The 20,111-nt window shown below is 41.3% G+C and overlaps 1 protein-coding gene across 1 annotated transcript in view; it reads left to right on the top strand.

Moving 5' to 3' along the window:
- The window catches only part of ZC3H6 (zinc finger CCCH-type containing 6), a 46,331-nt gene extending 26,678 nt beyond the window's left edge, over window positions 1-19,653 (top strand). The window contains exons 6-12 of the mRNA XM_019544091.1: window positions 4,748-4,864; window positions 6,682-6,793; window positions 7,834-7,943; window positions 9,120-9,373; window positions 9,737-10,257; window positions 10,469-10,705; window positions 17,232-19,653. Coding sequence (XP_019399636.1) covers window positions 4,748-4,864; window positions 6,682-6,793; window positions 7,834-7,943; window positions 9,120-9,373; window positions 9,737-10,257; window positions 10,469-10,705; window positions 17,232-18,733 — 2,853 coding nt within the window. The 3' untranslated portion in view covers window positions 18,734-19,653. The remainder of the gene's footprint in view (window positions 1-4,747; window positions 4,865-6,681; window positions 6,794-7,833; window positions 7,944-9,119; window positions 9,374-9,736; window positions 10,258-10,468; window positions 10,706-17,231) is intronic.
- The last annotated feature ends 458 nt before the right edge of the window (window positions 19,654-20,111 follow it).

The raw sequence follows: 20,111 nt of genomic DNA, 5'->3' as shown, positions 1-20,111 counted from the left end.
AGTGATTATTTCTTATAATGAATTATAGTTTGTCCAAGTTTACGGGTGGTACTAAATTGTGGTGTGAAGTGAACACACCGAAGGGTAGGGAACGAATGCAGGCAGACCTGGACAAGTTGGAAAAGCAGGCAGTACACAATAGGATGTAGTACAACAAGGACAAATGCAGAGTGCTGCACCTAGGGCACAAAAATATCCAGCACACCTACTGGCTGGGAAGTGACCCTCTCAGCAGCACAAAAGCAGAAAGGGATTTCAGAGTCATAGTGGACTCCAAGATAAACATGAGTCATCAGTGTGACAAAATCATCAGCAAAGCAAACTGCACTTGATCAAGATTTTTTTGGCCAACACTAATCCAATAGCTGATATGCAGGCTGGTATATGTGGGGCAAGTGTCTCCTGGATTTGTGAGCGGGGTGAGGGCGGACTTGGGGCCAGAGGCTGTGCTGCTCTGCTCCTGGCAGGGGACTGGGTTGGGGCAGGTGGGGGTGGGGCAGGTGCTGGCACTGATGCTGAGTGGAGTGGGTACAGGTGGGACTATCACCATCCCAGAATTCCCCATAGCCACCCCGCCTGAGCGCAGCCCTAACCCAGCCACCCCACCAAGAAGGCGCCAGCATAGCCCTAGCCCAAAGCCTGCAGTGGGGAACGGGGGGCGCATGCCCCCCATGCCTCCCGTGGGAGTACATGCAGCAGTAGGGAGGTGCTTCCTCCACGCGTGCACGTGCATGCACATACACACACATACTCTGCAGAGGAGCCATCCACAGCTCTGTCCCGTGTTCTGCCCCGGCTGGGCAGCACCTGCCCCACTCCCTCCCTCCCTGTGGGGCCCTTAATCTGTTCCCCCCATCCCCCAGACTTACCAGCTGGATGCTGCTTTCCAAGCTGCCAGACTGCATTCCTGGCTGTGTGCATGCTGCAACTGTACATATGCATGCAGCATTTATTGGTGACATCACTAGCTACACTGGTCAAAAAAAGCTGATTGCTGATTTTGTTAATTTTCCTTTCATCAGTGCTGATCCAATATGCATGCCACCAATATGTCGGTGTACCTCTAGTTATTTTCATAAGGTATACAGTCTTGATTATGTTCGAATGAAAGCTGATATTCTCGAGCATGATTCTTCTCCCTGTGGCACCACAGGAGAAGCACTTGCTGCTGCCACTTCTCCCCAGGCCAGTGTTGGGAAAGTTTCTGTCACCTGAAACCCCATGTGCAGAGGCTAGATCAAATGGCTCTGGGCTGGAACTGGCTTATGGGTCATAGATAGGGATCTACCCAACTCAGAGGTGGCCAACCAGAAGAAGCCTCTGATCCAGAGCACTGTTTACTAGTTTTAAAATGCTGTACTCTGAAAATATGCCCTGGTACATTATATTTTTCAGAAAGAAGACTCTATGATCAATTTCATGGTGCTTTTCTATACAGAATAAACAGATGTGTACTAAGAACATTTTAAAAAGTGAGGAGTGAAAGGGATGTGCAGCAGTTGTTACACTGCAACAATTAAATGTGCACAAGTGATACAAAAGTAATAAAATTCCTCCTACATGAATATGAGCTGTTTTTGCTACGTTAGTATCACTCTCAGCTTGTGCACTTGAAACTCTTACAGCATAGCAGCTCCTGCATGGTCCAGAGTAGTGACTCCCCCTCCCATTTTGAAACTGCTCCAAATGTATGTTTGTCTGTGCCATATGTAATGTGCTAACTTTTGTAAACCCATGTCCACTCAATTCTGTAATTTCAGGGAATTTTCTTGCTGTAAATTGACAGAATTCTATTGACTTTTGGTGTAAATAAGAAAAGGCTAAATTAGGCCCATAGACCAGATATTTGGCATGGCAGGTAAAGGATGTGCAGCTCAGATCCTTTCTTTTCAGAGTGAAAATGCTTAACTCATTGGGAAGAAAACTGCTTCTGTGCCAACCTGCAGTTTAGAATAATGAATTATTATTCTATTCCTTGCTAGAAATTATTTCTGCATATGCAAGCAGTAGTACAGTACAATCCCTGTTATCTGGCATTCTGCTATCCAGAACGCACTACTAACCGGGATTGCCGGCTGGACATTGGGGGTGGGGGTGTTCTCTGTCACCACCCTGCACTGCTCCATGTGCCCACCTGCGCCCCCCCACCCCATTCTCCCCCACTCCGTGTCCATTCAGAAACCCATGCTTCTCAGGTAACCACCATTTTTAGATACCCGGCATCCTCCATTCTCCACTCATGCCGGATAGTAGGGATTTTATTGTAGTAAGCCTTTGCTGCTAAGGGCCAAGTAATAGTAAAGTTTTCCTACATGTGGTCCCAAATGCTGCTGATATCATGCCTTGCCGTCCATGGCTGTGGCAGCTGCTATAGGATGGTTGTCCTGGCTGCCAGGTCTCATTTTCCTAAGGCAGGTCCAGAATACCGCTGAGGACCTTTTGTTTGAGGGTTCAGAGCCATCCACCATGAGAACTGACAAAGTGTGTCACACACTTAGAGATTCCTAAGCAGTTCCTGTCGTTCCTCTTCTTCAGTTGTCTGGTCGAAGTAACTTTGAAGGTTCTTCACCCATTACATTAAGCTTGGGAACAGGGACAGTGGTCTAATCCTATGCATCCAGAATACAGTAGAGATACAGGGGAAAAAATAAATCTACTACATAAGTACATCTTTCAAGTTGCCACTTTCTGCAAGAGACCGTGTAAAGGGGCATCAGAATATCTGTCGTAAAGTCGATGAACTTCACAGGTTCATAGCATATATCCAGCTTGCTTTCTTCTTCCCTTCTCTGTGGGTTTGTGTCAGGGCTCCTAAACAATCAGAACACCACTTCTAAGTGGCAGAGAAGGCAGGATCTGGTATTGCCACTACATATTCCCAGTCTGCCTATGTCAGAGAGTTCCTGTAGATTTCTTTGCCAGGAAGATAGTGATACTGCTGTCACTGAGTGGGACAGAAACCACCAGCCCCCAAAGTACATGTGTAGAAATGGGAAAGCAAAATTGCTGCCATAGAGAGAGTGAGATCATTGGGTGAAAAGAGAATGCCTAGTCTTGTGCAGCAGTGGTAAGGGCAAAAAGGAAATAAGTTGGAAAGAGGAGCAGGGAATGAAGACATGCTATGTGGTGAGAGAGAGACTGGTACAAGAGGACTGGACAGTTCCTTCTGCTTGAAAGGCAAGGTAACCTTGCAGTTATGGCAGTAGTCTGCAAACTGAAGTGATCTGAGTTTAGTGCCAAGTTCTGTTACAGACTACCCAGTGGCTTCCTCATGCCAACCTGTAAAAACTAGGCAGAAATACTTGTGTCTCTATCTATTCAGAATATAAACTTTCTTGGTCAGGGACATCCTCTTGTTTGTATAGAATACTAACCCTGTGGGGCACTAATCTCAATTGAAGCTCCAGGATGTTAATGCAGTGCACTTCTTCATGCATTTGAATCCTAGGTTGACATGAAAGTGTGTGTGGAGGTGTCTATGAGGATGGTTTTTACTGTAAGGGCAGGGGGCTATAGGGAAAGCCCAGAGTCTGTGCACCCAGGTTCTTGACACTTCAGCACTTCCAAAAGCAAGAAGAATAGTCTTTAAAGTGGTGATATTAGGGGACACAATATCTAGGCTTCCCCTAATCTAGGGGTGGGCATTCACCTTTCTCCATCAGTGAGGGGGACAGCTCTGCAATGGGCCTCATGGACTATTGTCGGTCTGGGATGAGAAGTGGGAACAGATAATCTGAGTTTCAGGAAATATTCTGTCTGGAGAGGAAGATCCTGAGACTGGGATAGTATCAGAAAAGGAAGTCCTCATTAGCACTATCCCCATCATAGAATCATATCCCTCATTTTCCTCTTTAACATGAAAATACCATCACTAACAGCTTACTTAAGTATACATGTTGGAAGGTTGGGATTTGACTCCTACTTGTTGACTACAAGCTGTTAATACAGCTAGAATACTTTATTTGTGTGTTTGTTCATGAGTGCATTTATTTGATTGTTTATTAGATTTATATGCTGCCCTTCCTTGAGCTTTTTTGGGGCAGCTTACAGTAAAAAAGAAACTAACTTATAGGGGAAAAAATGAAATACAGTAGCATAACCAGCCCAACCCCTCCCCAGTGTCTCCAAATTCCAAACATTCTACTTCATCCCACCCCACTCCTGCCTCTAGTCTAGAAGAGCGTCCCCCTGTGGCCCAATTTAACTCAACCCAGCTTTCCATCCCATCCCTCCCTGCCTCCATTCATTATCTCCATAAAAGAAGAATCTGTGGGTTTGAGAGCGGTGGCTGTCCCCAAAACCCACTTATTCCTTCCCCCTCAAGAAGCACATTGTTCAATTCAGACAGTTATTACAAGAAATACAATATCCACCCTATGCACAGTAAATCTAGATTTATTTTTTCCTGCATTGGTTTCCTAAAATGAGATATACAAACCTTCATTATATTAGAAAGAAGCTTCTAACTTGGTTGCATTTATAACAGAAAACACCCACTATCTCCACCCTAAAAATTGATACATGCATATTTAGTTTTACTTAACATTATAGGAGAAAAGAAGCTCTTTTTGTGAACTTTGTACAGCAGTCTGTACTGAGGCCTGAAACCATGATGTGTAATGATTATATTTGAGAGTTATGCTCCATTTTGGAAAAACAACTGCTCAAAATACTATAATTATTTTTCAAGTGTGCTCAGTGTATAAATAGTATGTGCACATAAAAATGTGTGCGTTGTCTCTTATAGGACGGCAAACCAGTGAAGAAATGGGTGAATATGAGTCAAGAATTCATAAATCAACACACAGTGGAACACAAAGGAAAACAAATTTGTAAATATTTTCTTGAGGGGAGATGTATTAAGGTAAATACATACTTTCCTGCATTATGTATCACTTGAGGTAGAATAAAAAGATTGACTTTCCATTTCTGTTTAGCTGATAACAGGAAAACTTTTATGTTACCTTTTTTTGCATTAATATTCTTTGCCAAAATATATAAATGAAATATTAGGAAAAATGCTAGGGGAGTAGAAATGGCTTCATCTTGTTTTATTAAGGAATTGATGTCATATAAAAATGACACATTATTGTTTCCATACTAGTATGTACAATAAATATAGCTGTGTATTAGGCATCATTAACATTGGGTAATTATACACTGGCTAACATTGGGTAACATACATGTATGCTTATTTTAGACAGAGGCAATGTGTAAATAGATTGAATTTTAAAATCTACTTTTGGGTATTATAGATTTTTGAGGCATATTAAAAGCATTGCTTTAACTGTGGAGAAAAAAATATTTTCTTCAGTTTAAGAAGGAAAAATATTTAAAAGAAGCACCCAAGCAAAACTGCTGTCATCTTCCAGCCAAGAGATGTTAAGCAGCAGGAAGGAGATAAATTGAATTAGTCTGTGCTTTAATCTATAGTATAATAGCCTGCCATTGCACAGGGATTTTGTATTGTGCTGCTGCATCATTGTGAAATTCAGAGTACAATGCAGTGTAATCCTCTGATATCAAACCTAATCTTTGAATCAATTATCAGAGGGATTATAGAAATCTAAAACACATTATGAAAATAATCAGTAATTTGCCTACTGGCTGATTTTTGTGTGTCAAAATATATTTTTATGCTCTTATTTCTAGTTTCTCTATGACTTTGGAGGCCTGCCATTTTTTCATGGTTGTAAACTTTGTCTCTTTGACTAAGTACAGGCATTTGGGGAGGCTAAATCAGGTTCAGAATGGCTGCCTGATTTAGACTTGACTTGTCCCAGTGCTGACCTTACGCTTACAGATCTGGTCTCAGTAACCAACAGTCAGTCTAAACCTGTAACTGTACAGAAGCTCCATGCGCACAAACCAGTCTAAAATTGCAGAACTCAGTTTAAGATAAACCTGGATCTACATAGTATTAAATTTACTCTAGTTAGGTTAAACCAGCGCGTGGAACTTCTGTATACAATGGAGTTGCATCATATGCGCATTTAACTTATGCAAATTCAACTGTACACGCTCAGCGTATTTAACAATTTATTTAACAATGTATTAATTTAAATAGTGCTGGTGATTCTGCCTGCCATTCCGCTCAATGAGTGAGCTGTTCCCTCTGCTGTTCCCTCATGTTTTTTCCCATGCTGCGCCTCACATACATACACATCATGGGCGGGGTGGGGCAGGGCTTCCCGGTCCCGCCTCTCACTGTCCCCGGGACAATATATTTTGACTGTACACGATTTTTGCCTTACATGCTGACTTTAGAACCTTAATATTCCTAGTTCACTTAGCAAATTCTATCCTTAAGGTTTGGCTCTGTAACCCATGCGTAAGATGCAACTCCGTTGTATAGTCTTCCCTTGCCAACCACGATTTTGGGTATGTGGCCAGCCATTTCTCCACAGACCACTGGTACATAGTCTTTGGAGTGCTGACATAGAACCATTATTCTGTGTTAAATGGCCTCTTTATTCAGTTGTTTTTGGAATTTGAGGAAAATCAACATGCTTGATAAACTTTTGTATGTATGATGTTAAAGAAAATCTCAGAATTGGTTAATTTCTGATGAAAGTTTTGTTGTTAGAATATGAAATGGAATGAGTCAACATTTAGAATTAGTAATATGTTTCTGTCCACCTGTCTGTCTGTCTGTCTGTCTCTCTCTCTCATTGTTCACAGGGAGACCAATGTAAATTTGATCATGATGCAGAAATAGAAAAGAAAAAGGAGATCTGCAAGTTTTACATACAGGGTTATTGTACCAAAGGAGAAAATTGCATTTATATGCATAATATCCTTTGGCAAAACTGTACTTGTATTAAATTCTGAATTGAGTTTTATATAAATATAAAATATATTATAATATCATTTATCATAATCTGATTTGTCCTTTAGTTACTTTACTGTGATATGCTGTAAACGGTCTCTGTGCAGAATTGTAACTGTTGTTACAACCAATGATGGGAATTTAGACATGAGAAAAGTTGTATTTAAAAAGGCGCCTACAAATTCCATTGTGGTTACGGACTTCTATGGTTTCTTTACCAATCTTATTCTGAGGGCTGGAACTTGTTATATAAAAACAAAAAAAATCTGAATATTAGTTTGTGCACAAGTTTCCTGTGCCACAAATCATTTCTTGTTTTTATGAAAAGCATAGTAGATGACAGAAATACATAATGTACTACTAAATCTTGGTTCCTTCATGGTATAATTGGAAGACTAAAAATAAGAACTCTTAAAAATGAGTGTTTTTTAAAAACATTTCCTGTTTATTTGGCACCCCACAGAAGGAATGGGATAGTTATAAAGCATATGTAAAACACTTTTATTCTGATTTAATAGCATTTTATACCACAGGTATAATTTATTATACAAATTGTACCTGTGGTCGTAAACTATTAATTAATACCATGAATTTGATGGACTTAATACATATGGCAAAAGTTTAATAGACTTAAAGCTAGGTGCAGGGGGATGAATTGGGGCGTTGGGTGAGTTAAATGCATTTTTATAATAGATTTAGCTTATTTTTCTTGTTTTAAGGGCTCCATGTGACTTTTTATTGAAGAATTGGGACTTCTGATTTTTAACTACAGTACTTAAAGTTTTATCAAAAGTAGAGTGATAACAAAGTAAATCAGTTATTAATATGGCATCAAAGAAAATTAAATGGTAACCTGTTAGCTTGTTGTACTGTTTAGTTTATGATTCTGGAGAGGATAAATATTTAGGGGCAGTTGAAGTCTATCTGAAAGTTTTGTGAAATTGTTCTAATGTGCACAAATCAGATGTTGTTATTTGTTAGAATCCTTAATAGTTTCTGCTTACATGAATTTCCTTGCAAGTTCTATCATACAGGAGCAAAATGCTATCAGGGAGATAAATGTAAATTTTCTCATGCTCCGCTAACTGCAGAAACGAAAGAACTACTGGATAAGGTAAGTAATGTCAAAGTAAACAAATATTCTTTTCCTCAAGTGAGAGGTAGGCAATTGGGCTACGTTTAGGGTAGAATTTTTAGGGGGTCTTGGAGAGAGAGGTGCTCAACTCCAGTGATACTTAATATTCCTAGTTCACTTAGCAAATTCTATCCTTAAGGTTTGGCTCTGTAACCACATACAACACCATGTATTCTTCTTTTTCCCCCTTTCATTTTTTTCCCTCTTGTACCACTCCCTTCTGCCTCCTGTTCTTCGCCAGTATCCTTGTACTCTTATTTTTAAATGCATTCTTCTTTGGAACTGATTTTTTTTTTTTTTGGAATTGTTTTTTAGAACATTTTAACATTTTAAAACTGATTGGTTTTTTAATTGTTTTTTAGAACATTTTATTTTCTTCTACCATTTAAAGTAACTAATCAAAGGCCATGAGCATCCTAAAATTTTCTGTTCCTAATTGTAAAAATGGTTTAACCCCTTGTGCTTTGCCACTGACCTGGAAGAAAATTTAATGGGAAATTTATGATCCATTAATAAACTCAAAAGAAAGGTGATATAGTTGATATACTTTTAGAATTACATCTAAACGTAAAATGTAGTGCTACTTTGAAATGTTAATTTTAGCACGTAGTTAGTGTAATCAGGGGACACGTCTACGTGTGTGCCCAGGAGCAAAAAACTCTGGAGCATATTGCTTTTTGCAGTTTATTCAGGAGCACCACCTGGAGCCTGGTTGGAGGGATCTGGGCTGGCAGGGAAGCCAGGGAGTCGGGTGCAGGGGAGCTGGCTGAGGCAAAGGTTGCCTCAGCACAGGGCTAGCCAGCAGGCAGTCTCTGCACTGAGGCAGACTGTACCCCAACCAGTTGCAGAGCGGCACATGGAGACGGGGGAGCACATAGCCCAGGGTGCCTGCCAGCTAACCCTGCACTGAAGTACCCTATGCCCCAGCCAGCCAAGGCAGCATCTACATGTGTGCTGCTGCTCACAAAAAAAATGCCGCTGCAGGGTGGTACTTGTATTTTACAAGACTACCTTGCTGCAAAGTTAATTAGTTTTGTGTGCCCTCATAGCTGTACGTGTCTGGACAGTGACACTGCTGTGCAGAAAATTAGTGTGTTGCACAGTAAAGCGTCTTGTGTAGATGTGCCCAGTTTTAATTGCATTTCCTTGTTTTAGGTTTTGAATACAGAAGAAGAACCACAAAATGAAGATGAAAAAGAGCTAGAGGAACTCAGAAAGCGTGGTATAGTTCCTCTTCCTAAACCACCTCCAGGAGTTGGACTTTTACCGACACCACCAGAGCAGTTCTCATTTTCTGATCCTGATGCAGAAAGTTTTCAAGATCCTTCTGGTGACTTCAAGAAAATTCCATCTCTGTTTGAAATAGTTGTGAAACCAACTGTGGATTTAGCACACAAAATTGGAAAAAAGTAAGTTTTAAAATGGTTCATAGTAGGGGTCTCAGAAGTGCTCAACTTTCTGGGCCAGACCTGGACCCAGACCCCACTCCAGCAGTGGAACAAACAGGAGCAGCATAGGGATTAATACAGCCACCCTGTTTTGTCCCCCCCCCACCATTTCCTCCCTACCCCCCTGCTGCCAACATATATCTCCAAAAGAAACCTATATCCCAGAATTCAGGAGCAAGACCTGGTCCCTTAATCTGTTCTTACCAATTTCATCTAAACTTTAGACTACAGAAAATGTAAAGAGACAACTCTAAAGAATAATGGAATAATAAGTTATCAGTGTGTTTAGATTCAAAATTTAACCTCTTAATTTTCTACACACAGGCCACCAACTTTCTATAACAGTGCATCTCCACCAAGGCCACCATTTCAGGGAAGTGACCCACATTCTCAGCACATGTATAATCCAGGGTCAAGTCCAGGGCCTGGACCCAGTATGTCACAAGGACATAATGGACCAGCAATGCACCCAGGTTCACCTGGGCATCATCAGTGTTCAGGGCCTCAAGGTCCAGCAATGCCTCAGAGCCCACCTTTACAGCCTGTTCCACCAGGCTTTTTAGGACCACAAAGTCAAGTTGGCATGCCTATCCAAGCACAACAAGCTGGTCCACCTTTAACACCACCAGGAATTGGTGCATCATACAACACTCCAGGAGTTCAAGGACATATGGTAAACATGCCCAGAGAGAATCATTGTCCACCGGGTGCACCATATCAGCAGATTCCAGGTGAACGGCAGCAGAATATTGGTTATGAGTCTATTCAGAATCCAGCTGATTTCTATGACAATTACTATTCTCATCAAGCTGTACATAATTTTCAGCCAACCAGCAACAGTGGTGGTAAGTCTGTGATTTAAAAATCTTGTTCTTTGGTGAAAGATTTCTTTTTTCTGAAGTATTAAAACATCAAAACACAAGAACCGTCACTGAAGGAAGTATTAGCCAAATGGCTGCCTATAATTTACTTCAGAGTTAACAGTGTTCTTTAATTTGCCACTGGCTTCTTAATGCCAACACATCAGCTAATTATGTGTTGTTTTTGTATATGCAGATGGAGCGTGGCATGGAGATTTTACAGATCATCCAGTTCACCTTATTGCTCAGGATTCACTTAAGAGTGGAAGTGAGTCAGATTGCATCAGTAAAGCAGGCCATAAACCAGCTATTAATGTACCAGATTTTCTTCCAGCAATGCAGAAAGCCCTTTTTGTGAGACTTAGTCAAAAACAGCAAGAAGATGGAGAATCAGTCAGCAGTCAGGTTCAGAGGACAATGAGCAAGGAAGAAGGTAACGTGTCGTCTGTTTCAGAATATAACATACCCATTCTTACTCTGAAAACACTTTAATAACGCTAAGCCTATATACGATCCCTTTAAAATTTCAGCTGAAGAAGTTAACTTCACTTTCTTTCCTAATTTATTCTGGTAGGGGTTTGTGTGCGTGTATGCTATTAAATAAGTCTTCCTTTTCATTTGAAAGATAAAAGATTTATCTGTGAATGTCATGATTTCTGTGTACAGGTTGTCTTCAGTTTTAAAAGTTGTTATGCTCTAAAAATGAGCTTTAAAAAAGACGTATTTATGGTTCTCCCATCACTTCTGTAACATATCTTCAGTTTAAACATAAAAATGCTTACTGCCACTTCCAGTGACAAAAATTCAGCCTAGGATATGGAGAGAAATTAGAACATTTGACGCTCAGACATTGCTAATAATGAAGTTGCTCTGCAATCTGAATTTATTTAACAGTTTTGTGGATGTAAGGCTATGAATAGAATGCAGCTGTTACTCAGCTGAGTCAGTAAGGTAAGCAGAAAGAACTCTGAATATAAATGAGAGTATATCCATTTTTAGTCACTTTTCAAAGTAGAGTCACTCTTTGTCTAAAGTTTTTTGGGATATTGTTAACAAGCTTGATAAGCGGGCCCAGTTTTTGGCACTGTACTTCAAGAGGGATGTGGGCAACCTCAAGAGTGTTCAGAGAAAGGCCAGTCATATGGTTAGGGGCCTGCAAGCAAAGCCCTATGAGGAAAGATTGAGAGACCTGGATCTCTTCAGCCTCTGCAGGAGAAGGCAGAGAGGTGATCTTGTGACCATCTGCAAATTCATCAGGGGGTGAGAGGACAGCAAGGAATAGGAGATGCTCTGTTTACCAGGGCACCCCTTGGAGTAACTAGGAACAACAGCCACAAACTGACAGACAGCAGATTTAGGTTAGACATCAGGAAGAACTTATTTACAGTAAGGGTTGCCAGAATCTGGAATGGGCTTCCAGGGGAGGTAGTGCACTCCCCTACTTTGGGGATCTTAAAGAGAAGGCAAGACATGCACTTTTTCCCGCCCAGGGCAGGGGGTCAGACTCTATGATCTACTTCAGTCCCTTCCAACCCAAACATCTATGAATCTGTGAATCTATGTAATGGATACGAGTCCTATGAGCAGACAAGGAAGAAAAAAGAGCAAACTTGTGGATATGCTTGCCCCTGTAAACTGTCTAGCTTACTCATTAGATTAGAGGCTCGTTTTTACATTGTTGACAAGATTCACGTAACATTCCCTGACACTAAAATCAATATTAAATCATGTAAAATAAAATATTTTTCTCTCTGCTAGTTTTTTACTTTTCCTTCACATTTGGATTATTCTGTGAAGTATTGGACCACGGGTGGTGTGACACTTCCCCTAGTTCAGTGGTCTGTATCCTTTTTTCCCACTGTACCATGGAGTTGGGGAGGGGGGAGGAGAAACACCCACCACCACCGTTTCTTGCTGCTGCAGCATGGGAGAATCCCCTCCTAGTGAAGCCTCATATCTGCAGACCAGATCCGTTGGCTGGATTGACCCCTGCTCTAATTGATAGGCAGTATACAGCAGGAAACCATACTCCATTTCTGTATACTACATTCTCCAAGAGGCTGAGTGAACAGAGGTGTACAACTGAATAGAAATAATGTGTATGTAGTCTCATGGTTTCAGTTCCATATTCTGGCATATGACAGCAAGAATAGGGCAAGGCATTTATAGGAAAAGTTTGTATTTGTTTTTGGAAAAAAAAGAAATCTAAATGGTCATAAACTCCTAGAGGGAGATTTCAGACTGGATATAAGGAAAAACTTCTTCGAGGTTCATGTGATCGGACTCTGGAGATCTTCAAAAGGAGACTGGATACACACCCTGCTGGAGATATTTGACCCCAGCAGTCTTTCCTGCCCAGAGGAGCAGGGCTGGATCTGTTGATCTCACGAGGTACCTTCCAGCCCTAAACTTCTGTGAAAGCTTTCTCATGGGAGACTTTTATTATTGGGGCATCTGTTAGGAAGGAAGCATAGCAGTGCACAAACAATCCAGCAAATTCCTAATGTGTATTGGGCATAACCGTTCAATACAGATGGTAGAGAAGCCAGTGAGGGGTAAAATTCTTCTTGACTTATTTTTCATCTTCACATTGTCAGCCAATTCATCCTTGTTTCTGAGCAGTAACTCGGGTGAGACAATGATAAAATGATGGATTTCAGGATCCCAAGGGGAGGAAGGAAAGAGCAGCTGAATAAGGACGGTGAACTTCAGAAATACTGACTTGAATAGACTCAGGGAACTGGTGGGCACGGTCCCTCAGGAGACAAGTCTGAGGGAAAAGGGAGTCTAGGAGAGCTAGCCATACGTTAAGGTAGCTCAGGAGTACAGGAGCAAGCTATCTGCAAAAGTTAGTGTAGTTACAGATGATGCAGATAAAGCTGAAGTATTGAATATGTTTTTTACTTTTGTTTTCACAAATAGGGGCAGCTACCAGATAATGAGAGCAGTTGACAGCAAAGAGAGGGAAGGAGGCAAACAACCTAGAGCAATGGTTTTCAAACTTTTTGGATTCAAGGCACACCTCCATAACTTTTGTTAATGGAGTGGCATCCAATTTCGGAAGTGAATTTCTGTATTACAGTGCTTACCTCCTTATGCAGTGGCTGGGCAGTAGGAATGAGAGATCATCCAGGCAGGGATAATGCTTGAGCCTGGTTTGTCTGCCTAGCTTATCTTCTAATACTTCACTTATCTCTTCCCACCTTGCAGCACCCTTCAAAGGATCTGGCAGCACTCCAGGGTCTGCCAGCACCCTGATTTGAGAAACACTGGCCTAGACTAATAGCAGATCAGGTTAGGGATTACGTAAAGAAGCTAGATGCTTTCAAGTTATAGTATCAGAGAAATGGGGCTGGACCCTCTCTCACAATATTCTCATTAAGAAGCAAAGGAAATACAGACTAGATGAAAGCAGTGTAAGGTGGATTCATAACTGATTGGGTTGTCATATTAAATGAGTAGTCATCAATTATAGAATCATAGAAAATCAGGGTTGCAAGGGACCTTCAGGAAGTCATCTAATCCAACCTCTGAATCAAAGCAGGACCATCCCCAATTAGATCATCCCAGTCAAGGCTTTGTCTACCCGGGTCTTAAAAACCTCCAAGGATGGAGAGTCCACAACCTCTCTGGGTAACCTGTTCCAGGGTTTTAGTACCCTCCTTGTGAGAGAGTTTTTCCTAATATCTAACCTAAACTTCTCTTGCTGCAACTTGAGACCATTGCTCCTTGTTGTCATCTGCCATCGCTGAGAACAGTCTAGCTCCATCCTCTTTGGAACCAGCCTTCATGTAGTTGAAGGCTGCTATTAAGTCTGCTCTCAGTCGTCTCTTTTGCAGTTCCCTCAGCCTCTCCTCAGAAGTCATGTGTCCTAGGCCCTTAACCATTTTTGTTGCCCTCCACTGGACTCTTCAATTTGCTCACATCCTTTCTGTAGTGAAGGGCCCAAAACTGAACACAGTACTCCATATGTGGCCTCACCAGTGCTGAACAGAGGGCAGTAATCACTTTCCTTGACCTGCTGGCAAAACACCTACCAATGCAGTCCAGTATGCTGTTAACCTTCTTGACAAGGACACACTGCTGGCTCAATATTCAGCTTATTGTCCACAGTAACCCCCAAGTTCTTTTCTGCAGAGCTGCTGCCCAACCATTCAGCCCCCAGCCTGTACTGGTGCATGGGATTGTTCCATCGTAAGTGCAGGACTTTGCACTTGTCCTTACTGAATTTCATGAGATATCTTTTGGTCCAATATTGCAATTTGTCAAGGTCTTTCTGAATCCTAGCCCTACCCTCCTGCATATCTACTACTCCCCACTCAGCTTGGGGTCATCAGCAAGCTTGCTGAGGGTGAACTCCATCCTATCCTCCAGGTCATTGATGAAGACATTGTACAAAACCTGCCCCAAGACTGAATCCTGGGACACTCTACTTGGTGATACTGGCTGCCAATTAGATATTGATCCATTGACTACTACTCTCTCCAGCCAGTTTTCTATCCAGATTACAGCCCATTCATCCAACCCATACTTTCTTAGCTTGCCTGCAAGAATGTTGTGGAAGGCCATATCAAAACCCTTGCTGAAGTCATATCCACTAGTCTCCCCATATCCACAGAGCCAGTCATCTCATAGAAGGCAGTCAGGTTGGTCAAGCATGACTTGCCCTTGGTGAAGCCATGCTGACTAATTACCTTCTCCTCCAAGTGCTTAGAAATGGATTCATTGAGGACCTGTTATATGATTTTTCCAAGGACTGAGATGAGTGTGACTGGTGTGTAGTTCCCTGAATCCACCTAGTTCCCTTTCTTAAATATTGGCACTATATTTGCCCTTTTCCAGTCATCTAGGACCTTCCTATACATCAGGATGGCTTGTTCCTGCACTCGGTAAGACTTCTTTGCCAACTCTCCTGGATTCCTCTCCTCCTCAGACTGGCCTCTTAGGGGATCCTGCCCATGAGTTCCCCGAGCAAGTCAGAGACTGCTTTTCAGAAGTCCATGGTCCTTAAGCCACTGGTCTCCTTCCTTTGCTTCTTCAGGATCCTGAACTCAATCATCTTATGGTCGCTGCTGCCCAGGTTTCCATCCAGTACTACATTCCCCATTAATTCTTCCCTGTTTGTAAGCAGCAAGTCAAGAAAAGCATGGCCTCAGTTGGCCACTCCAGCACTTGCACCAGGCAGTTGTCCCCAACACTCTCCAAAAACTTCCTGGATTGCCTGTGCACTGCTGTATTGCCCTCCAAGCAGATGTCAGGGTGACTGAAGTCTCCCATGAGAACCAGGGCCTGGGATTGGAAACTTGCACTAGCTGTTTGAAAAAATCCCCATCCACCACATCCTCCTGGTCTGGTGCTCTATAGTTAAATCCCCACCTTAATATCAATTGCTTAATGCGATATTAAGGGGTGTTCCTCATGGGTTTGTCCTGGGCCTGCTATTGTGTGATAACTTTGTTAATGATTTAGATGATGGGATTGAGTACACTTTCCAAATCTGCAAACAACACCAAGTTGGTTGATGTTCTAGATAGATACTCCAGAGAGTAGGGCGAAGTTCCAGAGTGACCTGAGTAGAATAGAGAAATGCTCTGGCACAGGTTAAATGAAATTCCCCAAAGACAAGTGCAGAGTGGTGTACTTGGGACAGAATAAATACATGCAGAAATGCAGACTGGACAATGACTGGCTAGACTCCAGTATTGCAGAGAAAGACCTGGCGGTTACAGTTGCTATAAATTGAATATGAGCCAAATGTGTTTTCTTGTTGCAAAATGAGGCAACAGCATCCTGGGTTGTATTATCAGGATTGTCACTTGCAAATCAAGAGAAGTGTTTTTCCACTATATTCAGAACTGTTGGGGCCTCACTTGGAGTGTTGTGTCCAGTTTTGGGTGCCACACTTCAAGATGGATGTGGACACTCGGAAAGATTCCAGCCAATGCAAGACAGCAAAAATGATTGGAGCTTGGGAGGCAAGACTTGCATGAAAAGACTGTAAGAAGTAGGGCTATTGAGTCTGAAGAAGAGAAGGCTGAGAGGAGATTATAGAAAGGATAGAAATGGGCTTTTATCTGTGGCTGTAGGGGACAGGAGTGAGTAGGAGCACTGGCTTCAATCTGCAGTAAGAGGAGTTTAGATGGGATACTAGGAAGAACTTTCTGATTTTTTTTAAGACAGTCAAGCACTGGAACAGGCTACCTAAGGATTTTCTATCCCTGGGAACTTTCAAAAGCAGGTTAGACAGATACTTGGCTGGGATGGTTTAGTCAGGGATGATCTTGCCCTGAGCAGAAGCTGGACTAGATCAGTGGTTCCCAACCTTTTATAAACCGTGGCCCAATGGGAGTGAGATGGGGCGCATAGAGCCGGCTGCTTCCCTCCCAGGGCTGGCCCAGCTTTAATCCCAGAAGCTCAGCTGTAACCCTGGAAGCGACTCACCCGGGCAGACAAATGGGGTCTGATCAGGGAACTCATGCCATGACCTGGTAGCCAACCCGCCACGTGCCCTGGTAACGGGGCCATGGCCCAGTGGTTGGGAACCTCTGGACTAGATGACCTTATGAAGTTCCTTCCAATCCTGCTTTCCTTTGATCTTATGACTCCATTTCTTGGACCATCAGGGCTACAACAACACTGTATTTAAAAATAGGAGAAACAGTTGTCTTCTCTTTCAACCAACAGTAAAGATATCTTCCACCAGGATTTATGTGCTTAAAAATATGCTCATTACATTTTTGTTACTAACAGGTAAAAGTAGTTGTTTGTTCTATTCTCTTGTCTAAGTGCATGTCTATAATCATCGTTTAAAGATGCTGTTCTCCCTTTTTCAAGTCTTAATATTGGAGAAATGCAAGTTATTATTGAGAAATTTTACTTTTTTTTTCAAGAAATGCAAAGCATTGTCTGTTGAACCTCTAGTGATCATGTTTTTAAAATAACTTTTTATTTTCTTTTAGATGATAACGTAAACTGGTATTCCAGTAGTGAAGAGGAAGAGGGAAGCAGTGTTAAATCAATATTAAAAACCTTAAAGAAACAAAGTGAGAATTTTAGGAATCGGCAACAACATTCCACAGATCAGCATATGCTCAGTGTTCCTACTGACCCACGGCTTGCTAAAGAAAAGGCCATAGGAAATCAGGCTGTTGACCCAAGGTTGAGGTCAACTCCAAGATCAAATACTAGAAAACCTTCCGAATCGGCGTCATTAGACCCAAGACTTGCACGGGATCCTAGAATGTTGAGGATTAATGAAAGTGGACACACAAGTTCTTCTGTTGCAGGTGCAAAGTTAGATTTACATCATACACATTCCGGAGTTAAAGTCAAACAAAAAGGAATGGATGATGATGAAGAGGATACGGAAAGAGAATTGAGAGAGCGAGCTTTTCTGATTCCTTTGGAACCTTTACCTGGTGTAACATTAAGGGATCCAAGATCTCAGCTTAGACAGTTCAGCCACATTAAAATGGATATTATCCTGATAAAACCAAACTTTGCTAAGCATATTGTATGGGCTCCTGAAGACCTACTTCCAATACCCTTACCTAAACCTGACCCAGTCTCTTCAATTAATTTACCTCTTCCTCCACTTATAGCTGACCAGAGGCTTAATAAATTACGGAATTTGAAAAATGATCCGCATCCAAATGCAATGCCAGCTGACCCAAGACTAGCAGCAAAAGTGAAAAATAGCATAACAAGCAGAAGTGGCTTTTTGGACCAATCTGCAGAGTCGCATGCCAGTAGTTCAAGCAAACTGGGAGATCCCCGCTTACAAAAAAATGTTGATCCCAGACTCCATAGACTGTCTGGTACAGACACTCACCATGGAATCGCAAAGGATTCTCATCCTCCAAAATTTGACCCTCGTTTAGCCAGATCTGGTATTGGTTCATCACAGTCCTCAGAAGCTGTGACATGTAAACCTGACCCAGACATTCTGCCTCCATATGCACCCAAGCTATCATCAACTGGTGTTAGACTGGGAACTCCAGGCTCCATACTTAGTGGTATTAGTTTATATGATCCAAGAGACCACAGTTCATCAATAGACACTGCTCCAAGTAATTCAGGAGAGAATGGAGAGAACCAGAAAAAAAGTATTCTGAAAAACACTGTAAAAAATGAGCCTAGTCTCTCAGAAGATACATTGCCACAGAAGGCTGCCTCAAATGTGGAAAAAACTACCGAAGCATCAGCAGAGGCCAGTTCAGATAAAGCAAATAGCATCAGTAAATCTCAGGCTAAGCATTCAAGCACTGCACCAGCAGTGCATAATCTTCCCATCCAAGCATTGTCAGGATTGATCAGACCGCAGTACAGTGATCCAAGGCAAGTTAGACAGCCTGGACAGGTTAATCAAATGCAGGATAATGATCCAAATGGGGAATCGGATGATAAATCCCTGAAAGATGTTTTCAAGACCTTTGATCCAACTGCTTCACCATTTTGTTAGCAACTGAGTTCAGTCTTTTTACTGTTGTGAATATTGCAGTTTTCTGCTATTTTGTAACTGGTTTACCTCTATGCTTTATTTATTTTTAAATTATAATTATCAACACTTTTCAGCTGCTAATCTCAGAACCACATGCGGTTATACAGTATGCTATAGTGTTTGCAAAGCTGTGGTATTTTCTATATTATACTTTTCCAATTTCAGGGAGATTAATTGACATGTAGAAAAAGACATGTATCATGTTAGACCTGATAAAAGCACTTTCATTGTAAATAAGTCATTAAGAATTCAACTCCGAAGACCTTGTATATGTGTAAGTTGTCTCTTTCATAATCAACATTTAGATATAATGATTGCCACTTTTGTATGATTGTATAGGTTCAAGCAATATGATGTACATTACTGTGAGAGACACTATTTAAGACGAGGATTGTCTGACTTACCAAGCCAAACCTACTAACTGAAATATACATAGATGATGTAAGAGGAACATGTTGATCCTCCTTTTCAGAGCAGTGGATGTAAGACATTGTTTTTATTCATGCAGTCAATATTCTTAGTGTAAAAGATATCTATATCACTTATTGCGGAGTTAAAATGTCATATCTTTAAAAGTATTTTATTCTATACTGTAAATAGAAGAAATTGTGAAGTCAATAACTAGAAGAACATTACTGTTAAAGTAGAGAATACCTAAGTTCTCTAATACAAAAAAGTTTTTATTTAATTTTTCACACATACACAATTCTGACTTAGTGTGATAGGTTACATTGTGGTGTTCATGTATTGCAATGTATTTTTGTATTCAGATGCTTAATTTGTATTGCTTTTTTGTATTGATGTAACTGCAGTACTTGTATTCATTGTGTCTTTATGACATTTTTAACAAAAAAATTAAAAAAGGGTACAATTAAAGTCTAGTAGTGACTATTAAACTAATAAATTACCAGAGAGTTGGACTGTGGGAAAGCAGGAGTGGAAAATGTCTGAAGCAGAGACGATAATTAAATATGCTGTAAATACTCAGCTGCCACAAGAAGGTACAGCAACAGGATCTGGCTGTACTTTCATAGGCAAAACTCCCATTAACTCCAAAGGAACTATTAATTGAGCAGTGTCATCAAGATCAAACCCTTCATGTTGCACTCTCTCTCTTGCGCATGTGTGTGCGCACTCTTTCTCTCTTGTACTTGCTTGCATTCTTTTTAATGAAATATACCTAGTCATCAAAGGCATGTACCATACAAAGTGTCAGGTGTTATCATGGGTCTTTCACCCATGAGGATTTAGTAGCTCAGACCACAGCTGACTTCAGTTCTCCTTGGTTCTACCCTTTGGGCTGTCTTTGTGTATGGTTCTGTTAAATGTACAGTAATTA

This window comes from Crocodylus porosus, unplaced genomic scaffold (assembly GCF_001723895.1).
Source record: "Crocodylus porosus isolate Cpor-Errol unplaced genomic scaffold, CroPor_comp1, whole genome shotgun sequence".
NCBI lineage: Eukaryota > Metazoa > Chordata > Crocodylia > Crocodylidae > Crocodylus > Crocodylus porosus.
The sequence above is the reverse complement of the archived record's forward strand: the minus strand, read 5'-3'. Positions and strand labels throughout refer to the sequence as shown.